General features: G+C 38.1%; 2 protein-coding genes across 2 annotated transcripts; one reads left to right on the top strand and one right to left on the bottom strand.

Moving 5' to 3' along the window:
• Positions 1-1,125: 1,125 nt before the first annotated feature.
• Positions 1,126-18,481, top strand: LOC112045348 (1,4-alpha-glucan-branching enzyme). Its single transcript, XM_024081495.2, has 14 exons — positions 1,126-1,312; positions 2,497-2,666; positions 4,327-4,544; positions 5,350-5,494; positions 5,862-5,952; positions 6,245-6,454; positions 7,541-7,612; positions 8,012-8,183; positions 8,976-9,185; positions 10,156-10,327; positions 11,751-11,935; positions 15,570-15,707; positions 16,418-16,531; positions 17,332-18,481. The coding sequence occupies exons 1-14, from the start codon at positions 1,200-1,202 to the stop codon at positions 17,377-17,379; spliced, it is 2,058 nt and encodes a 685-aa protein (XP_023937263.1). The 5' UTR covers positions 1,126-1,199; the 3' UTR covers positions 17,380-18,481.
• On the bottom strand, positions 18,164-20,396 carry LOC112045349 (glutathione S-transferase C-terminal domain-containing protein homolog). The gene has a single exon (XM_024081497.2). The coding sequence runs from the start codon at positions 20,279-20,281 to the stop codon at positions 18,497-18,499; it is 1,785 nt and encodes a 594-aa protein (XP_023937265.1). The 5' UTR covers positions 20,282-20,396; the 3' UTR covers positions 18,164-18,496.
• Between the last annotated feature and the right edge of the window lie 416 nt (positions 20,397-20,812).

Raw genomic sequence — 20,812 nt, 5'->3', positions numbered from 1 at the left:
TACTTTATTAGTAGACTCTTAAAGTGTTTTTCAGATAGCATGGGTAGGGTGACAGTCGCCTGTATGACATTCATAATATGTCCTATTGTGAATTGCAGCAAATTTTGAAAAGCGAAACAAACTATCACCTGCACCATCCTACATGACACAAACTGTAATAATACCAGCATAGATTGCTGTCAATAAGTATTTAATTTAAATTATTTTAAACACTATAAAAAATGAATTTTCTTAGTCAACCAATCTAATAATACATATTAAGTAATATTATTTTGAACAGTTTATGGATAAGGTTATATTGTGGTAAATGACCCTCCAACATAAATACATCAATTGAAAATTCTGGATTGTTTTGTGATAAATCTGGAGTAGATTATAAAACATGAATTATTTAATGAAGGTACAAATAATAAATACCTTTAGCATTGCCCTACTAAATTCCATCTTTAGAACACTTTTGTCTGTGCAATGAGATGAAAAAAAAAACATCATCTGTTCTCATGATTCAATCTTAAAATCCTTTACTGGCTCAGTATTCAATGCACAAACAAACAATAATTTTGCGGCCAGTTTGGAAAAGTTTACTACTTTGTATACTTATCATTACAATACAGAGCTTTTATGTTGGTCTAGTTATTCAATCGTAACACAATAAGTCATATTTATTCTCACTACATTTATTTAGCAACCATCAACATAGGTCAATGCTACCAACCAGCCCATTGTACCCACTAACCTAAACCTAGAGTATATATAAACCAAGATAAGACTGCTCCTCTATCTAGTTAATATAATTATGTAAGTATAGAATATTGCGGATATTATTATATATAGGTACTTAACTATTTATTTATATAACAAATCCTGAATACCTGTCTATACTTAAGAACTGAATTAATTTTTCCTAGTAGGTAGGTAGGAAATATGTTCCTTGGTAAGTACCCACTTACTCAGTAAGTAGGTAAGTATTTATGGTAGGTATTGTTCATTTTCCACTGAGGTTATTTGCTTTATTTATTACGTTAAGTAATATAAACATTAATTAACATATATGACCCGCATTATCAATAAAATCCATCACAAAATCTCAATGCATCGCCTCGAGTTATTTGAGTTCCATTTATCGGTTCGCGCGGTTGTCACTTCGGCGCGTGCGCATTTAATTTCTACCAAATACATACATACGTATAGATAAAAACATGGGTGGAAATTATTCCGCTATGGATCCGATGCAAGTGCCTGTGCCTGACTTACGAAAATTATTCGAAAGGGATGGCTATTTAAAGCCTTACGAACGCGAACTTAGACGACGGTAAGTTCTTAACAGTTATTTATATTTCTGAATATTTTTTTTATCGATAGTTCAGCAAATATTAAGAGAAATATCGTAAAAATAACTAACTTTGAGGTTAAAAGTCTGTTTACAGTCATTTGACGTTTAAGCGATTAAAGCGCTGCAAATTGGTCTTGAATCACTAGAATGTAATTATAATAAACATAAACTCAATATTTGTTGCTCTTGAAATTGAAGATTCCGCTCATATTATAAAGGCAAACATATCATATTTACCCACATACTTTACTACGAACAAACCATGTAGAAAACTCGTAAAACAAGAACAAGTGTTTTGCAGCGCTTCAAGCGTTTAGAAGACATTTTCAATGTCAAACCTAAGGTCATTGTAATAGTAGGAAATTTTTGTTATGAAAAATTGGAGTTTAATGCATGGCAATGCAATTCAATAATATGCACAAATTGCGCACCATTATAAAAGTGAAATAAATAGGTTCTTCATTATTTTTTTTTTACCTTGTCGTTATGACTTAAGTAATAAGTAAGATAAAAAAATCTCGTGTCGTGTGTTAATGATCACACTCCTCCGAAACGGCACGACCGATATTGATGAAATTTATTTTTTAAGAGAATATAATATAAGTATATAATTTAAGTATTAGTATTTTCACCTCCGTGATTGGTACCGCGATTTTAGAATTTTTGTATGAAATTTGTTTTTGTATGGATTATGTTGTTTATGTATTGTATGGCAGAACAACGTTTTATAGGCAAGTTGCGTTGTGAGGTTGATGTCTGAATAAATTTTTGAAATAAATGTTTTTTCTTTCTTCTTTCTTTCTTTGAATCTACTCAACCGATTTTGATACTAATAGAACGATTATTTTATTAAAAGAAAACCACGTTATTTGTGAGTTACGGCAAATAAAAAATAAGCATCAATGAAAACAGTGGCAAAAACGAGAAAATTAATTCATTTTTGAGAGCTTCCGTTGCGTGTGCTCCGTAATCGGTTGAAGTTACGCAAAGTGAGTTTTATTATAATGTTCGCGACAGCATCTAAATATCTTTTCAAAGTAGGTACCTACCTAATCTGTTCTAAAACAATGGATTAGTTGCGAAGGTTTTTATAAATATCCTATCCTATAAAATCTAACTTTTTGTAAGCATTACCTAATAAAATTTTTGTATAATATTTGCAGTTACGCATGCTTCAAAGACATCTGGGACAAGATCCAAGGTTGGGATGGCGGCGTGGAGTCATTCTCTACGGCTTACAACTACTATGGGCCACAGTTCGGCTTCGACGGGTCGGTGGTGTGGCGGGAATGGGCGCCGGGGGCTCACAGCATACACCTTCAAGGAGACTTTAGTACGTACTCGTACCTATCCACTAATTAATACTTTATTTAAATACTAGAGGACGCCCGCGACTTCGTCCGCGTTGAATTTAGTTTTTAACAAATCCCTCGGGAACTATTATTTTTCCGGGATAAAAAGTAGCCTATATGTTAATTCCGGCTATAATATATCTCAATACCAAATTTCAGCTTATTCGGTTCAGTAGTCGAGGCGTGAAAGAGCAACAAACAGTAATATTATCAAAATCATCAGTTTTCGCAAATCTCGGGAACCTTTGGATTTTTTCGGGATAAAAAGTAGCCTATGTGTTAATCCAGAGTAAATTTCATTCCATTCCTAATTTCAGCCAAATCGCTTCAGAAGTAGTGGCGTTAAAGAGTAACAAACATCCAAACATCCATACTTACAAACTTTTGCGTTTATAATATTAGTAAATATGGTTTCCGTTCCCGTGGGAATACACGGATAAAATACGGCCCATGACACTCACAAATAACATGGTGGTAAAAGAGGTGGTTTCTAGTGGTAAAAGAGTTTATAAAATCGGTTCAGTATATCCAGAGAATACCCACTAAATACGATAAACGTTACCTCTTTATAACATTAGTAAAAAAGAAAATAAAGAAGCTGAAGTGGCGATAGGCCACATAGTTCGAAAAGCCAATGAAGGTTGGGGTCCCAAGGTGCTGGAATGACCGGAAAGCGCAGTGTTGGTCGACCCCCCACTAGATGGACCGAGGATATTAAGCGGGTTGCAGGGAGTCGCTGGATGCTGGCGGCTCGAGACCGTTGTGCTTGGAGGTCCATGAAAGAGGCCTATGTCCAGCAGTGGATGTCCATCGGCTGATAATGATGATAATGATATTGAATATTAGTAAAGATTATTATCAAATTATTTCTTGACGGTAGATAGATTTTTGTGAGTGTTTCACTCCTCACTGCCGCAGCTATTTTTGGTAAAAGCAATTTTTGGATAATATATTCTGTATGGCACAGATAATGATCCTGGGGTGATAGGGGCACACGAAAGGCAACTTTATCGAGCAGCGATCTCTTTCAACATCCTGTCCAATTGTATGGAAGTACAAAAAGGAGGAAGTTACGATTTTAAAGAAAAAACGTGTAGTACCTACCTACTTGAATTTTAATTTTTATGAACAATAGGTGGTTTAAAAAATTACATGATATTTATATTATGAAAATAGCGGACGCCCGCTATGTCTATAGCTTTTTTTTAGATACGGAATAATCATTAGCAACCTTTAACAATCCATATTCGGCTCACTGTTGAGCTCGGGTATCTCAGAATGAGAGGGGTTCGGCATTAGCCATAGGACTGTTATGTCCACCATGCTGACCCAATGTATGCAGTTTTCTTCACGAAGTTTCTGCACCGTTTGAGACATGTGATATTTAATTTCTTAAAATGCAGATAAATGAAAAGTTGGAGGAGGTTAGTTAATTCAGGGTATAATCTATCTCCATTCCAAATTTTAGCCAAATCAGTTAGTAATTGCGGCGCGATAAATTATCATACTGACACTTAAAGAAGCTTTCGACTTTTCATTGTGATTAGCAATCTTGATTTATTTCCTGATAGATGGAATGTACAAACTATCGCCTTTTAGATATGTATTAGTGTGATAAGCAATCTAAAATTTGTTTTCCAGATGGCTGGAATCCAAAGAGTCACCCTTTTAAGAAGCTAGAGTACGGGAAGTGGGAGTTGTACATCCCCGCCGACAAAGATGGCTCACACCCTCTGAAACACCAGAGCCGAGTGCAGATCATTGTCAACGATCACTTGTACAGAGTTTCACCGTGGGCCAGCTACGTCAAACCATACGAGGGCTTCACCTACCAGCATTTCATTTATAGACCTGACGAGGTAAGAAAGTAATGGATATCGTCGTTATCAACCCATATTTGGCTCTGCTGAGCTTGAGTCTTTTCTCAGAATGTGAGGGCCGAGGGGTTAGGCCAATAGTCCACCACGCTGGCCCAATGCGGATTGGCAGACTTCACACTGGATTCGAACACACACCCTCCGAAAACGGAGGCAGATCCACTGGGCTATCACGGCTAAAAGTATAACATTTTGGATTTTGAACCACTAAATACTAAATAGGCCTGTCATCTGCACAAACGCACACTCTTAATTCTAAAAAACTGCAAGCGTTTTCACCGGCGACTACAAGACCCCCTATTTCCTACGTTACTCGGACTCCGTCAGCCTTTAAACCTCATCACTCCCAACTTTGAGAGGCACTCTATACCGATACTAGCCTTTCTTAATAAGTACTGTTTACCAACAAAGAAATTAGAAACGGTTTGTGTGAAATATGAATTCTTGGAGGCTTTTGGTAAACTTTAAGGAGATTTAATTAATCTACCTACTTAATTAGATCAGATAGTCGTATATAGATATCTCAGCTGGTAGATATCCACTGCTGGACATAGAGCTTCAGTAAAAATTTCGAACACAACAATCTCCAGCCGTCTGCATCCAGTTTAATACATCCATCGTCATGAGCGTCCAACAAATTTTGGAATTATCTACTGCTTTGCAATAGTTCAGCTATATTGAAGTAGTAAATTATCTCCAAGACCGATACTCGTGTCAGCGTTCTCGATAATTTAGTTTGCAATTATAGCTGATAATCAAGCACTATATGCTTTCGTTCTTGTTTCAGCCATACAAATTCAAACACCCCAAAGTGAGCCGACCCGCTTCCCTGCGCATTTATGAGTGCCACGTCGGTATAGCTACCAATGAAGGTCGCGTCGGCACATATCTGGAGTTTAAGGACAACGTCCTGCCGAGGATCAAGGGTCTAGGTGAGTATCAGATCTTCTACTCCTCCTCCTGCCTCATCTTCTAAGCCTCCTGCCTCAGATTAAACCTCATATAGGAACTCAAACTAAGGATTTCAACTCTTGGCATCTATACTTTTCCCATTCTTTGGACATTCTCTACGCTCAGTGGAGGGAAACTAGAAATTTTGGTCAAAAGATATGTCTATTGTTTAAAAATATCAAAACAAATAAAAACTCACAAAACTCCACAATTTATTTCAGCTTTTAATACTTTATCTAATTCAACTATTCTGTTTCCACCATAAAATACCTTTTAATTTGTCGGCAATCCCGAAACTGAATCTTTATTTATAGCAAAAATGTCTGCAATTTTACATTCTTGTTACAGGTTACAATGCCATTCAGTTGATGGCCATTATGGAGCACGCATATTACGCGTCATTTGGATATCAAGTCACAAATTTCTTTGCGGCTAGCAGGTGAGACTTTTAAATTTATTTGCCATTTGCGGACGCCCGTGACTTTGTCCGCCCTTAAACCTCTTTAATCCATGATTCAAATAAGCTTGTATAGGAATTAGAAGCTCACTTGAAAGAAATTAATTTGAATATTTAAAGCATAAAAATAGGTTCATCGTACTTCTTGGATTATTGTTGTATCTACCCTCAGTCATTATATCTATTTTGAAGGTGACGGGATTATTGTTCATATTCATATTTCAAATTATGGCAAATGTATTTAAAAACAAATTGAATATGAATAACGTTTCAGTCGTTACGGAACACCCTGCGAGCTAAAGAAGCTGATCGACCGAGCGCACGAGCTGGGCATCTACGTGCTGCTGGACGTGGTGCACTCGCACGCGTCCAAGAACACTCTGGACGGGCTCAACGAGTTCGACGGCACCAACGCGGGCTTCTTCCACGACGGGCCGCGCGGCACGCACGCGCTGTGGGACAGCCGGCTGTTCAATTACTCCGAGTGAGTGTTACATTTCTCAGAGTCAGTTCAGTCGTTACGGAACACCCTGTGAGCTAAAGAAGCTGATCGACCGAGCGCACGAGCTGGGCATCTACGTGCTGCTGGACGTGGTGCACTCGCACGCGTCCAAGAACACTCTGGACGGGCTCAACGAGTTCGACGGCACCAACGCGGGCTTCTTCCACGACGGGCCGCGCGGCACGCACGCGCTGTGGGACAGCCGGCTGTTCAATTACTCCGAGTGAGTGTTACATTTCTCAGAGTCAGTTCAGTCGTTACGGAACACCCTGCGAGCTAAAGAAGCTGATCGACCGAGCGCACGAGCTGGGCATCTACGTGCTGCTGGACGTGGTGCACTCGCACGCGTCCAAGAACACTCTGGACGGGCTCAACGAGTTCGACGGCACCAACGCGGGCTTCTTCCACGACGGGCCGCGCGGCACGCACGCGCTGTGGGACAGCCGGCTGTTCAATTACTCCGAGTGAGTGTTACATTTCTCAGAGTCAGTTCAGTCGTTACGATCGAACATCTACGATTTGAAGAAGCTGATCGTTGAGCGTTACATCAGAGTAATGACCTGTAAACCGTTCTAAGTAGAACTAGCTCATGGATGATAAAGAATTTAAAACAAAAGCATGAAAAAGTATTTAATTACTATTAAGGAGGGGAAGGCAAACTTTGTATTGATGTGTTTGCTTTGAAAAAGTTAAGGTTTTCAATATACCTGGGCCTCTAGCCATGTGGCACGTCGATTCTTTTTTTACAAACGCTTCGAAAATTAAAAATTGTATGGGAATGATGTATTATCGACAGTCCCCCTTGGCTACATAAGAAGGTCACGTGATCAAGATATCGATCTTGATCTGTCATTCCCATACATTTTTTAGTTGTCGAAGCGTTAGCGTTTGTAGAAAGAGAATCGACGTGCTACATGACTACAGACCCTGATCGCGGAAGTCTACTATCGTATGTTAAAAGAGAGCCTATGTTTCTTAAATATAATGTGTCAGATGTGTGACTTTGGTTTTTGTATATTTTTGTAGCAATTAATAATCCATATTTTCATTAGTATCAAAATGTTTCAGAACTGAGGTGCTACGGTTCTTGCTGTCTAACCTGCGATGGTATCAAGAGGAATATAAGTTTGATGGATTCAGGTGAGTTTTGAGTTGACGCCAATATTACTTTGTTGTTCAATTAATATCTATATTACAATTAATGCTTTTGTTCAACTGACTTTCTCTTTAGACGGTATGTCTTGGTGGTAACTAGCCATGGACGATGCCTACCACCTAAATCGCTAAATCGCTTGGCCCTACCTACAAGTCCTTGTCGGTAGGGCCAAGCGTTTTAGCGTTCTGGTGCGATGTCGTGTAGAAACCGAAAGGAGTAGGATGAAACTCCTAACAAGTTGCATCGTCATGCATCATCACTTACCATCAGGTGAGATTGTAGCCAAGGGCTAACTTGTAGAGAATAATAAAAATAGGTATTACTATTATGTTTAAAAATATTTTTTCAAATTTAGAACTAATTGAATAACTATTTCCTCGCAGATTTGACGGCGTAACATCCATGCTGTACCACAGCCGCGGCATAGGTGAAGGCTTCTCGGGCCACTACGACGAGTACTTCGGCCTCAACGTCGACACCGAGGCGCTAGTGTACCTAATGCTGGCAAACGAGCTCGTGCATAGCATCGATAAACGGGCCATCACTATTGCGGAGGTCAAATTTAAAATCAATTTTTTTTTTATTGAGAAAGAATACAATAAGGAACTTAAGCTAGCTTATTCTAATAACTATACAAATTATGCCCACGTGGAATGGTGGCGAGAATACTGGCTGCATTTCCGCGCTGGACAGCCAGGCTGATCCTTTGCGCATAAAATTAAAATTAATTTATTTCAAGTAGGCTTGATATGAGCCCAGTGGATATGACCTTTGCCTCCGATTCCGGAGGATGTGGGTTCGAATCCGGTTCGGGCCATGCACCTCCAACTTTTCAGTTGTGTACATTTTAAGAAAGTAAATACCACGTGTCTCAAACGGTAAAGGAAAAACATAGTGAGGAAACCTGCATACCAGAAAATGTTCTAAATTCTCTTTTTCTAAACTAAATTGGCCTAACCTCTCTCATTCTGAGAGGAGACTCGAGGTCAGCGATGACACAAATATGGGTTAATATGATTGAAGTAAGCTTAGTTTACAAGCACTTTTGAAACGTCAAGGTTGACTATTTATAAAGACTCTACCACCGGTTTGGAAGGCAAGTTCTATTGAGAAAAGTCGGCCAGAAACTCAACAGTTGCTCTATTTAAAAAATCATACTGTATTATAATTTACAATTGTTAATACAGTATTACCAGGTTTTGTTATTTCTTATATCATGGTCGTAGAAAAAATTATTGTATGCCACTGCACGTAATTAGCGATTGTAGCACTCGTGCTAAGATGTTCCCCATTACATGATAGTGGCCTAAATAACTAATTAAATATTTATTTACAACTGTATTGCAGGATGTGTCAGGCATGCCAGCCTCAGGGCGGCCGGTGAACGAGGGCGGCACCGGGTTCGATTACCGCCTAGGCATGGCCATTCCTGACATGTGGATCAAGTTGTTGAAGGAGGAGAAAGATGAAAACTGGAAGATGGGCCACATCGTTCACACCCTGACCAACAGGCGCTGGTTGGAGGGCACAGTGGCTTATTGTGAAAGTCATGACCAGGTAATTAATCATAATCATCGTTTATTTGCACAAAACATGTAAAAAAGATGACAAAAAAAGATAGTACAATGTTTTCGCCTTGAAGGGCATGCAAAATTTTACAAAATATTACTTAGCTATATTACTGAGAAACTATATCATCATATTACAATAATTAACACATTTATCATTTTGTAGAAGCCTTGTATTTGTAATTGTATTGTGTTGACCAGAAATATATAAAGAAGACTGCCAGAAATCAGCCGAAATCCAACTTAGCCGTTTCCTAAATGCCAATTTGTTTCTGATTAAACACAATTAAATATTTTATCAGCAACATTTAAAAACCGTAAATGTTAATTACAGTTTATATGGATGTTTGTAATTGTTACTTTTAAACGCCGCGACAATAAAATCGATTTGAATTAAATTTAAAACGAAAATAGATAATACCCTGGATTATCACATTATGCTACTACTACTACTCTTTGTCCCGACAAAATCCATGGTTTCCCGAGATTTGCGTGAAACTGATTGTTTTGATGGTATGAATGTTTGTTACACTTTCATGAGATTTGCGTGAAACTGATTGTTATGATGGTATGAATGTTTGTTACACTTTCATGCCTCGACTACTGAACCGGATTAGCTGAAATTTGGAACAGAGATAGATTATAACCTGGATTAACACATACGCTACTTTATAAAAAAAATAATTACCTACGTGTAGGTACATACGTACTTACTTTACGCGAGTAACGCCGCGGAGTGCAGCTAGTATTCAATACTAAAACAAATTGATTAGCGGCCCATTACAAGACCAGGAGAGGAAATATGGAGCTTAGACCTTCCATGCCGCTCCATGCGGCGAGCTTAGGCTTACGTTGGGCATTTTACCTATAAGTACAAAATGAGCGTGGCCGTCCTCCGGCCATGACTTCGCCTGCCCGGGCTTCGGCCGGGTATTTTACCTAAGCAAATATGTCACCAGGCTCTGGTGGGAGACAAGACCATAGCGTTCTGGTTGATGGACGCAGCGATGTACACACACATGAGCACGCTGAGCGAGCCCAACGCGGTGGTGGAGCGCGGCCTGGCGCTGCATTGCATGATACGACTCATCACCAACGCGCTGGGCGGAGAGGCGTACCTCAACTTTATGGGTACGTACTCACATGAGCACGCTGAGTGAGCCCAACGCGGTGGTGGAGCGCGGCCTGGCGCTGCACTGCATGATACGACTTATCGGTACGTACACGATGAACGAAACGCATAAGGCTGAAGGCACACGATGCGTTACGGCGTCGCAACGTTGTTATATCGCAGCGGTGCGATATCAACGTGGACAGCCTGGAAATCCTTTTGATGCTTAAACAACTGAGCAGTGCCGCTCCGACGTCGCAACACACCCCTCCCCGCCTCGTAAGTCCGGTGCGCATCGTGTCGGGGGCTCTAACTGAGACCTCTTGTATAACGAAAAAGGTATAGATGATAACATGCGCGCCGCTCACTCTGTATCTTTCTCTTCTTCATCGTGATACCTCGTACCAAGGACGTTGCCAGCCCGTAGCCTAAAAGGGGAAGCCCTAGACTAACTAGTAGCTATACGGCATATTGCAAAGCAAGTCGAGTTTGGATGCTTTGCTTTTTTTTTCTTGAGGAATTTGGGGCCAGCTCTTGGAAGGGAGGGACCCTGCCTCTCCTTGACGACATCCTTACCCGTATCCCCATATCGCACGGGGATGCGGGTAGGAACTTGGTTAAGCGATTTACTTAAAGATCCAACTTGTAACTTAAGTTTAGTTGTATCACCAATAACATCTCACTGACTTAATTGTCTTGCTGCCTTCGATCTAATGATTCTGCAATGGTACAGTTTTTAAATATAAAAAGTAATAATAGATAAAGGCGTGATAGCCCAGTTAGAGCCATGATACCCCAGTGGATATGACCTCTGCCTCCGACTTCGGAAGGCGTATGTTCGAACCCGGTTCGGGGCATGCACCTCCAACTTTTCTATTATGTGCATTTTAAGAAATTAAATATCACGTGTCTCAAACGGTGAAAGAAAAACAATCGTAAGGAATTCTGCATACCTGAGAGTTTTTTTAATTCTTAACATTTGTGAAGTCTGCCAATCCGCATTGGGCCGGCGTGGTGGACTAAGTCCTAATTCCTCACATTCTGAGAGTAGACTTTTTTTTTCTTTACTAGTTAGCCCTTGATTACAATATCACCTGATGGTAAGTGATGATGCAATCTAAGATCGAAGCGGGCTAACTTGTTAGGAGGAGGATGAAAATCCACACCCCTTTCGGTTTCTACACGACATCGTACCAGAATGCTAAGTTTCTTGGCGGTACGTCTTTTTCGGTAGGGTGGTAACTAGCCACGGCCAAAGCCTCCCACCAGCCAGACCTGGAGCAATTAAGAAAACCTTAATCGGCCCAGCTGGGGATCAAACCCAGGACCTCCGTCTTATAAATCCACCGCGCACATTACTGCGCCACGGAGGCCGTCAAACTCCTGCTCAGCAGTGAGCTGAATATGGGTTGATATTATTATATAGATAAATGATGTAATCAGGTAACGAATTCGGCCACCCCGAGTGGCTAGACTTCCCGCGCGAGGGCAACAACTCGTCGTACCACTACGCGCGCCGCCAGTGGCACCTGGTGGACGACTCGCTGCTCAAGTACCGCTTCCTCAACCAGTTCGACGTGGACATGAACGCGCTGGAGGAGAAGTACGGCTGGCTGAGGTCCAATCCGGTGAGACTTATCTTATCTCATAATATATCTGGTGTTTTATTGCCATTGGCGTATCTAGGATTGTTACTTAGAGTGGGCCTGGCCCCTGACATGCTGCTGAGCAGAGTCGACTCAATATAAAAAGGAGAATACCCTAACAACCCGGCAGTTTACAAAAATTAAAAAAAAAACATGATAATTCTACTTTAATAATGAAATTTAATACTTTATCAAAAAAAGTTTACTACAACGTTTTACGACATTTTTAATTCATCTTTAATTTGTGTACAACGGGAACTATAGTCAGATCGGATAGGTATTTTAAACAATGTAAATAAACAAAAACAGCTGACTCAGGAGTGCTCAACATTTTACTACAGCATTATTTACGAATATTGTCATGAAATAAAACTTCCTTTGATAACCAATATTTTTTTTATTCTATATTCCTATATCCTGTTATTTATCTAACAGATAATGTTTCACTTATATTCAGGGTTCCGTAGTCAATAAAGAACCCTTATAGTTTTGTTTTTTATTATGTATAAGCAAGCATAAGGTATCCTCGACATATTTAAACACATTAATCAAAACGGTTTTCTCGGAGGACGATAAGGGTGATAGCTTCGTACGTTTCTTTTTTGGTGACGGAAACGATAGCAATGCGGAATAACTGCTCCGGCTAGTACCAGGCTCCGCTTCATTCATTTTCGTACTAAACTAAATAAAATTAATAAATTAATTAATTAAACAAATAAAAAACCCGACTGCCTATATGATACAAAAACTGAAAAGAAAAAAAAACAAGCTCAGTCCAGAAGTGTAGAAAAAAATTAGAAAACAGTCGGGACCTATTATATTGAATATAATGATTTACGTCTACATTTTTTAATAGGTCCCCACTTTAGTTTAATCAGTTTTTGTATCATTTATGCAGCCGGGTTATTCGTTTATTTAATTATTTTATTTCATAATTTTTAGTTAGATAGATGGTGAATTTCGGATTTATTTGTTACGTTTGTTACAAAGTACGATAGTGTATACCTACGTCCAACCGAGGATAAGTAAATATTCAAAAAAATCTACGGAACCCTCGGTGGGCGAATCCGACTCGCACATGTCGAGTTTTATAATCAATATATTTAATTTAGTCTATTTAAGGTATTTTATAACTACACTTCATAAACCTTATAGTCGTCCGCCTCGCGTATTATGTATATACAATTAATAAATAACGTTTTTCTAATTGTAGTTTTTTGTTGGCCATTATATATATATATATATATACCATTTTGAAATTCTCACAAAAAGCCCTTGAATTTGATTCCCTTGTTGCAATATTTAAAAAAAAATCACCTCGATTCTATAGCATCTCACAGTCGTCTTGTTGGTTTTTTTTTAATTTCACCTATCTAAGAACACTTGGGTTATTAAAACAAATCTAAGGATATCTGAATTACGTAAATCCGTTCAGCGGTTTCGAAGATATGAGGTAATAAATAATACATACAAGATACGCGCGAAAAACAAACAACAAATAAACAATAATTAACAACAACAACGAAACGAGAACAAAACGAAATAATAAAAATTACAAAGGAAGAAAATACGCACAACAGTCTGGATTTAGTTAACGAATACTGTGAGGTAGGAGTATTAGTCACAGACAACAAATAAAGTAGTGTTTTGTGCTGTGAAGTGTGTGTGTGTGAAATGTCAAATCTTCTTTCACTTAATAACACAAAATCAAAAAATTAATCATAGTATAGGTATTTCTGCAATAAATGAAAGGTAAAATTCACATTAAAATAAAAGAAAACATCTTCTTTTGATATGAAAATACGACATTTATAAAAATTATTAAAGTTATTATTTAATTTTATAAATGCACATTTAATACCCATAAAACTCAATATCTTTATTTTTCATAATGGTTTGTGACTCATGTCTGCTTGGGTTCTTTTTATGTCGTTTGTATTGTTTTTGTGCAAACTCTATATATTTAACATAGAGGAATTAGAAATGGAAATGCATCGCACCCAAATGCAGCAACAAAATTGTCTGTCGTTTTTTGAAAGGGACGAGGTAAACTCAGTCATCGAAAATATTTAACAAGAATAAATAATAAAATATTTAACAAGAATAATATAATCTGTACACAGAACGTTAAATTAATGGATCGATGTTCTGTTCGTTCGTTCGTTAGAAGAATAGAATCGATTTTTCTTTTAGATATTGTTTTTATTACAAATTTATTATAAATTATAATTATGTTTTTGACGACCTCCGTGGCGCACTGGTACGCGCGGTGGATTTACAAGACGGAGGACCTAGGTTCGATCCCCGGCTGGGCCGATTGAGAATTTCTTAATTGTGCCAGGTCTGGCTGGTTACCACCCTACCTACAAAACGTACCGCTAAGCGATTTAGCGTTCCGGTATGATGTCGTGTAGAAATCATACCGTCCATCTTAGATTGCATCATCACTTACCATCAGGTGAGACTGAAATCAAGGGCTAACATGTAAAGAATAACAAAAATAAAATAGAAATATTTTCAAATTGAACGTCACGTCATCTTTTACTGAATTAGAAGTTGTTGGCCGTTTTTCATGCCATTGAACTACTTACTACACAAACCGGAATATTTAGGGAGTTTTTTAGACGACGAAAACGATTACAACAATGAAACATCGATACAATCGAACAATCTAACGCGTTTGTTAGTTTTTTTACACGCGTTAGCCGCTCAACTATCCTATATATAGATAGCTCTATATAGATAGATCGTTGATTCTTTGACAGAGAGGTAACGTCTTGCGAGTAGGTCCTTCTATTATTGGTCCGAGATAATTAATTTATTGTTTGTGAATCCGGGCTCAAAAGGGCTAGAACCCAGAGCCGTAAAGCTTATTATTAAAAATACAATGTATGTGAATCGAAACGAAAAGTGTCGCCCTAAAAGAACCTTTTTGAGAAGTGATATTGTTGTGTAAAAAGCCTAAAGTTGTGGACTATAGCTATGATCGTTGACTATGAGGCTATATATTATCCCCATATTCCTACGGGAACGGGAACCACGCGGGTAAAACCGTGCGGCGTCAGCTAGTACTTCTATACGGGGGTATACCTGGGTTCACTTGGCCGGCGTTGTATGGACCGGTGTGCACTCCCCTTTCGTTTACAATGTTTGTGGACGTTGGCCTCTGAAACGAATCTACAGATTTTATAGATTGTACTTTGTACCTCAATTTTGTATTTTGTCTATCATAGAATTTTAAATCGGTAGCCCAGAATTCTAGGGTGGGCACTGTACCATTCGGGAATTTTCTTGTAAGAAAAATCCCAATAACCTTCTTTTTATGTTGGCCTAACCCGGGATTCGAAGCTGAAACAGCTGGGACCAATGAGGCAGTTGGTCTAATGGATATTAATTATTAGCTGACGCCGCGCAGTTTCACCCGCGTAGCACCTCCCGTGTGAATACTGGGATAATATATAACCTATAGCCTTTCTCGATAAATGGGCTATCTAATACTGAAATAATTTTTCAAATCGGACCAGTAATTCCTGAGATTAGCGCGTTCAATCAAACAAACAAACTCTTCCGCTTTATAATGTTAGCATAGATAATGTAATCAATTGGCGTGCTATAGGCGTACGTGTCGTGCAAGCACGATGGAGACAAGCTGATCGCGTTCGAGCGCGCCGGCCTGCTGTTTGTGTTCAACTTCCACCCCTCGCAGAGCTTCACCGACTACCGCGTCGGCGTCAACGTGCCCGGCAAATATCAGGTCAGTATCATCATCAGCAGCTGGCGTGCAGCAAGCGTGCGTGTCGGGAAAGCACAGAGGTGACAAGCTAGTCGCGCTCGAGCGGCTGTTGGGACCCCCTGATGAGTCCCAATGCTGGTTTAAAAGTATTAAACAGGTCACGATAAGCCAGACCAGGTATGTTTATTTTGAAGCTATAGCCATGTTGGTCCTTTTAGGATTACTTGGCTTTTTAGCTGACTTGATTACCACAAAAGCTAAAAATTAAGAACTTTTTAGCAAGATCCGTATCTTTCGCATTTCCAATATTAAATTCAATAATGGCCGAATCCACAACCTTCTGATAAGTGTCGGCTAATTCAAGTTTTGTCTGTTAGTTGGAGTAAATAAGAAAATGACAAACAGTAGCGTAGCTTGCTTAAGGAAGCAACACCAGATGAAGTACCTATAGTAGATTACTTTTTACAAATTTTTATAGTCTGGAGACCCGGTACCATTGATACGGCTGATACGACGCTAGCTACGCCCCTGATGACAAAAGTTACAGTTAGGCTCTGAGACACTTATTAGAAGGTGGAGAAAATTGACTGTAACGTCGACGAAGCCGAAGGCATCAATTCATTTCAAAGTGGAATAAACTTTAAACCTTAGTGATTAGGTCTATTTTATTTTGAAGAAATGAGTGTATAAGTAGCGTGGATTGCTGGAGGCAATTATTTTGTATGTTCCAGGCTGTGTTGTGTACAGACAGCAAGAAGTACGGCGGCTTCGGGCGCGTGGAGCCCGACACTGAGGTGCACCACACACAGAATATGCCTTGGAGCGACCGCAACGACTCACTGCAGGTAAACTAAACAAATTATACAATTTTTCTTTATATTTATTACTAGCGGATGCCCGCGACTTAGCCCGCGTGAAACTTTACTACTACCCTACCCTACTTCCACCAAACCATAATCCTACCCTACCCCTTTTTTTTTACGTGGGGAAATCCTCATGAATACCTTCTCGCGACGGGGAGGCAAGAAGGTTATGTCGGACTTCAACCGACTAAAACCCCACGGTGTTCCGACTCGCCGCCTGATGACTGAGCCACGGGAACATTTAGTAAACTACCGCAAAAACCTTATCCTACCCCTACCTTAAGTATCCTATGTCCGTCTCCTGGTTCTAAGCTACCTCTCCACCAATTTTCAGCTAAATCGATCCAGCTGTTCTTGAATTATAAATAGTGTAACTAACACGACGTTCTTTTATATACAGGCTGTCCCGTAATTAATGGATAAAACAAATGGTAGATACACCATATCTAATTATCTAAAACTGAATTTATATTTTGGGAAAAATATTTGAATAGTTTTCCCAAAATCCCTAGGGTGACAAAGTTATATTTTTTTTTTCGGATCTGGCAGGCATGCACCTCCAACTTTTCAGTTTGCATTTTAAGAAATTAAATATCACGTGTCTCGAGCGGGGAGAAAGGAAAAACATCGTGAGGAAACCTACATAACTGAGAATTTTCTTAATTCTCTGTGTGACAGACTATTGGCTTGACCCCTCTGATTCTGAGAGGAGACTCGAGCTCAGCAGTGAGCCGGATATGGGTTGATAATGATGATAATGTATCCACATATTTTTTTTTCAGATTTACATTCCATGCCGTTCTGCTATTGTTTATGCCCGAAGCGAATAAAATATGAATTATGATTACTTCTTTGATTGACTCTGTCAATATGAGTATGTATCAATCGAGAATATAAAATCAAGTTGTGCTGCACAGAGCTATACTAGTACTTAGTCTTTGGGCCCAAAAACATAACATTTATTTATGACCATACTCATACTTTGTTTATGTGACATTCATGGTGTCAAGTAAAGTATTTTGTTTCAAGGCCCAAGGACTATTGATACATACTGTTATAATAGAAATATTATCCTTAAGATCATGCTGTATATGTCATGACCATCCTACCATCTGGCCCGGTGAGGGTGTCGCTTTCGTTTGCTTTTTGTATTGTTTTGCAAAAGGCGATCAATAGTGTCCTCTGTGACTTTAGTTCCAGTTTTGTCCACCGGGCAGAAAGTTTGTGGCACTATACTAAATATTACTTATAAGCTTTGAAATGCTTTATAAGTACAAACAATCAATCATATTGGAATACAAAAACGTCAAAATTTTAATAATTATTCAGATTGGAAAAGAATATCATCACAAAAGATTATTTAAACACCAATCTATTTTTTTTATTAATTAAGTTTAAATTCATTTTTCTTTGTTATATTTTGAGGTATTATTAGGGACCATTTTCATGGAAGTGCCATAACCTAGTCATATGTATAATTAATACTTTTTTTAAATTTTCAATATATTTTCAAATAAAATACCAGTATGAGCTTAATACATGTAGTGCTATTGTCTGTAAAAATGTTATTATCAAATATTTTCAAAAAGGAGGTTCTTAACATGCATTTTTATAAAAAAAAAAACAAAAATCAAAAATATTATCTTTTAATCTTGTAAAATGGTAATGTTTGATGGTAAATACCAACAACACTCTTCAGCAGTTCTATTTATAGGCCCTTGTTAAGTATGCATGTTAATTATAATTTTATTCCTAAGGTTTATTAATAATTATATAAAATACTTATTTAGTTTATACTCATGTTAAAAACAATATAGAAATGTATGGTTCTTATGAAAACCAAGGTGTTTGTTTACTTTCCAATTTTATATAATTGAAAGACTTTATAGTAGTACAAAAAATATTTTTATCTTATTAAAAAGTTTTTTATAGTATGTGACTCTTATTCTAACATGGTACACCTATAAGTAGGTTGTTTTTCGGAGTACACGACAAAGGTTTTAATCTTGACAAAGTAACTTTGAAGCCAAACTCTTCAGCCAATCTTGCTCTGTCTGAATCTATAATTGCCATGCATCTTGCCCCTCTGACTGTAAGCGGGTGTTCTTCATGAGTTTGATCAGCAGCGTGGCCAATACACAAATATTGGCCAATAGTCATTCTCTTAAACATGGCACTCCTGGGATAAACAAGCCTATCAGTCGCATGTAATGATCCATAGCAACATGGACATATAACAAACTTGGCATTTGCATTCAAACATTTGTCCAAAACCAAATCACTTGCAATCCCACATGCATGTAAGGCTATTCCTATGTCAAATTTACCAATAAAGAAATCTAAATTGCATTGGAAGAAATACACATTTCGAAGACCCATTTCAATGACTCTATCACGTGCCCTTGAAAGGGATTGCTCTTTATTCTCTAGAAGGATGACCGTACATTTAGGAAGTAAATATGCAATGAGGATTCCTAAATGTCCACTGCCACTACAGAAGTCTACAATAATATCACCAGCTTTTGCCATTCCTAGAACAGCGAGACATAAGTTTTCTAGCTGTTGAGACTTTCTGGTAACTCTTTCATCTGGCAAGTGGCCAGCCGCTGGGTTGGCTCCTTCGGGAATGGTACTCCAATCATGAGTTTTATCAAAACTGAAATCACTTAAACCTAATTCCATTCCTTCTACCAATATACTTAAGGCATTTTCTATATCTTCTGGTTTTGTGAACAATCTCTTTTTAGGGTTTAGTCTTTTAGGATCAGATTTGTAAAGACTGACATTGTCTGCATGTGGTAACTCCAAGTTTTTTACTGTTACAGCCTTAACATCAATTTTCTGCATCAAATTATTTATATTTTGAAGTTCTTGCATACTTTTTACATTCAAATACCATTCATAGGTTGTTGGTAACAATGATTTTATAACTTTATCTCCAATACTTTTTATTACTATTGAATATAAAGGCAGTAGAACCAAGTCAGCGAGAGTAAAAAATGGACCCTCAGCAAATTGATGAGCAACATCTTCTATTCTTGCTCCGGACTCTTTCTTGACATTTGATTTCCACTTTCTATTTTTAGGGGTCCTGTCTATTGGTTTATTATCATTTTTCTTGTTAGTTAAATTCTCTAAGGTGCCTTTATCCAATAGAGTCTCTTTCTTCAAATTCCTTGCTATTTTATGTACATTATGTATTCTGACTGGTTTCTTTAAATGGTTTTCGAATCTTACAAGACTTTTTGGTATTTCTAATATAGTTTCCTCAAGCAGTAAACCTCTGATAGAGTATATTAGATCAATTTCACAGAACTTTGTCCAAATTGACACTTCATTAGGGGCTTGAAGGCAACCTTTTCTAAAACCAAGTAAACCATCTTCAGACTCGCTGGGGGAGTGCGGGGATGTTCTATATTTACATAAATGTCGCGAAACCGCACATAATCCAGTGATTATTGTATTCCCATAGAAAGCCGTCGGGTACACACATGAAGTCACTTGCCAAGGAATTTTGTTACTTTCAATGAACTCGATACTTTTTTCTGGTAGGTCTAATAATACTGTGTCTGTATTATTAGTCGTATACACAAAGTTCAGCTTTACATCGTCGGACTGGCAATATTTGTGTATTAGGAAAGTTAATAGTGATTCCAAAGGAATTTTTATTACACCTGTTTGATTATACTCCTCTTTTGAAGTATAAGAGAGTAAAAATACTTTGTTGTCCATTACAGAACGAAATCTATAAAAATATTTTATTTTGTTATTAAAATTTTAAATTTTTTAGGTTACAAAAAGTGACAGGTGACAGCCTTTTTTTGTAGGGCGGTGCTCGGCTTTGAGATCTAGTCTTTTTGAGTCTTTGGTGACATTATTAGTTTGATGATTATTAATCTAAGCACTTACGTTTAAAAAGCTTGTAGTTTATTTAAAACTAGCGGACGCGCGACTTCGTCCGCGTGGAAATCAATGTAAGCTTGCAACCCCTATTTCACCACTTTAGGAGTTGAATTTTAAAACTTCTTGATACACATTATATTTCGTATTTTTTTATGATTTATTATCTTTTATTTAACTCTAAAAATGAAAGACTTTCCATACAAACTTTCAACCCTTATTTCACCCCGACTACTTTTATTTTAGGGTCAAAAAGTACCATAAGTTTTGCTCCAAGGTCCTACTTACTAATATACCAAACCAAAATTCATTTTGATCGGTTCAGCTGTTTAACCGTGAAAAGGTAACAGACAGACAGACTTA

The sequence above is a fragment of the Bicyclus anynana genome, chromosome 19 (assembly GCF_947172395.1).
Source record: "Bicyclus anynana chromosome 19, ilBicAnyn1.1, whole genome shotgun sequence".
Classification (NCBI taxonomy): domain Eukaryota; kingdom Metazoa; phylum Arthropoda; class Insecta; order Lepidoptera; family Nymphalidae; genus Bicyclus; species Bicyclus anynana.
This window is presented reverse-complemented; position numbering and strand designations above follow the sequence as displayed.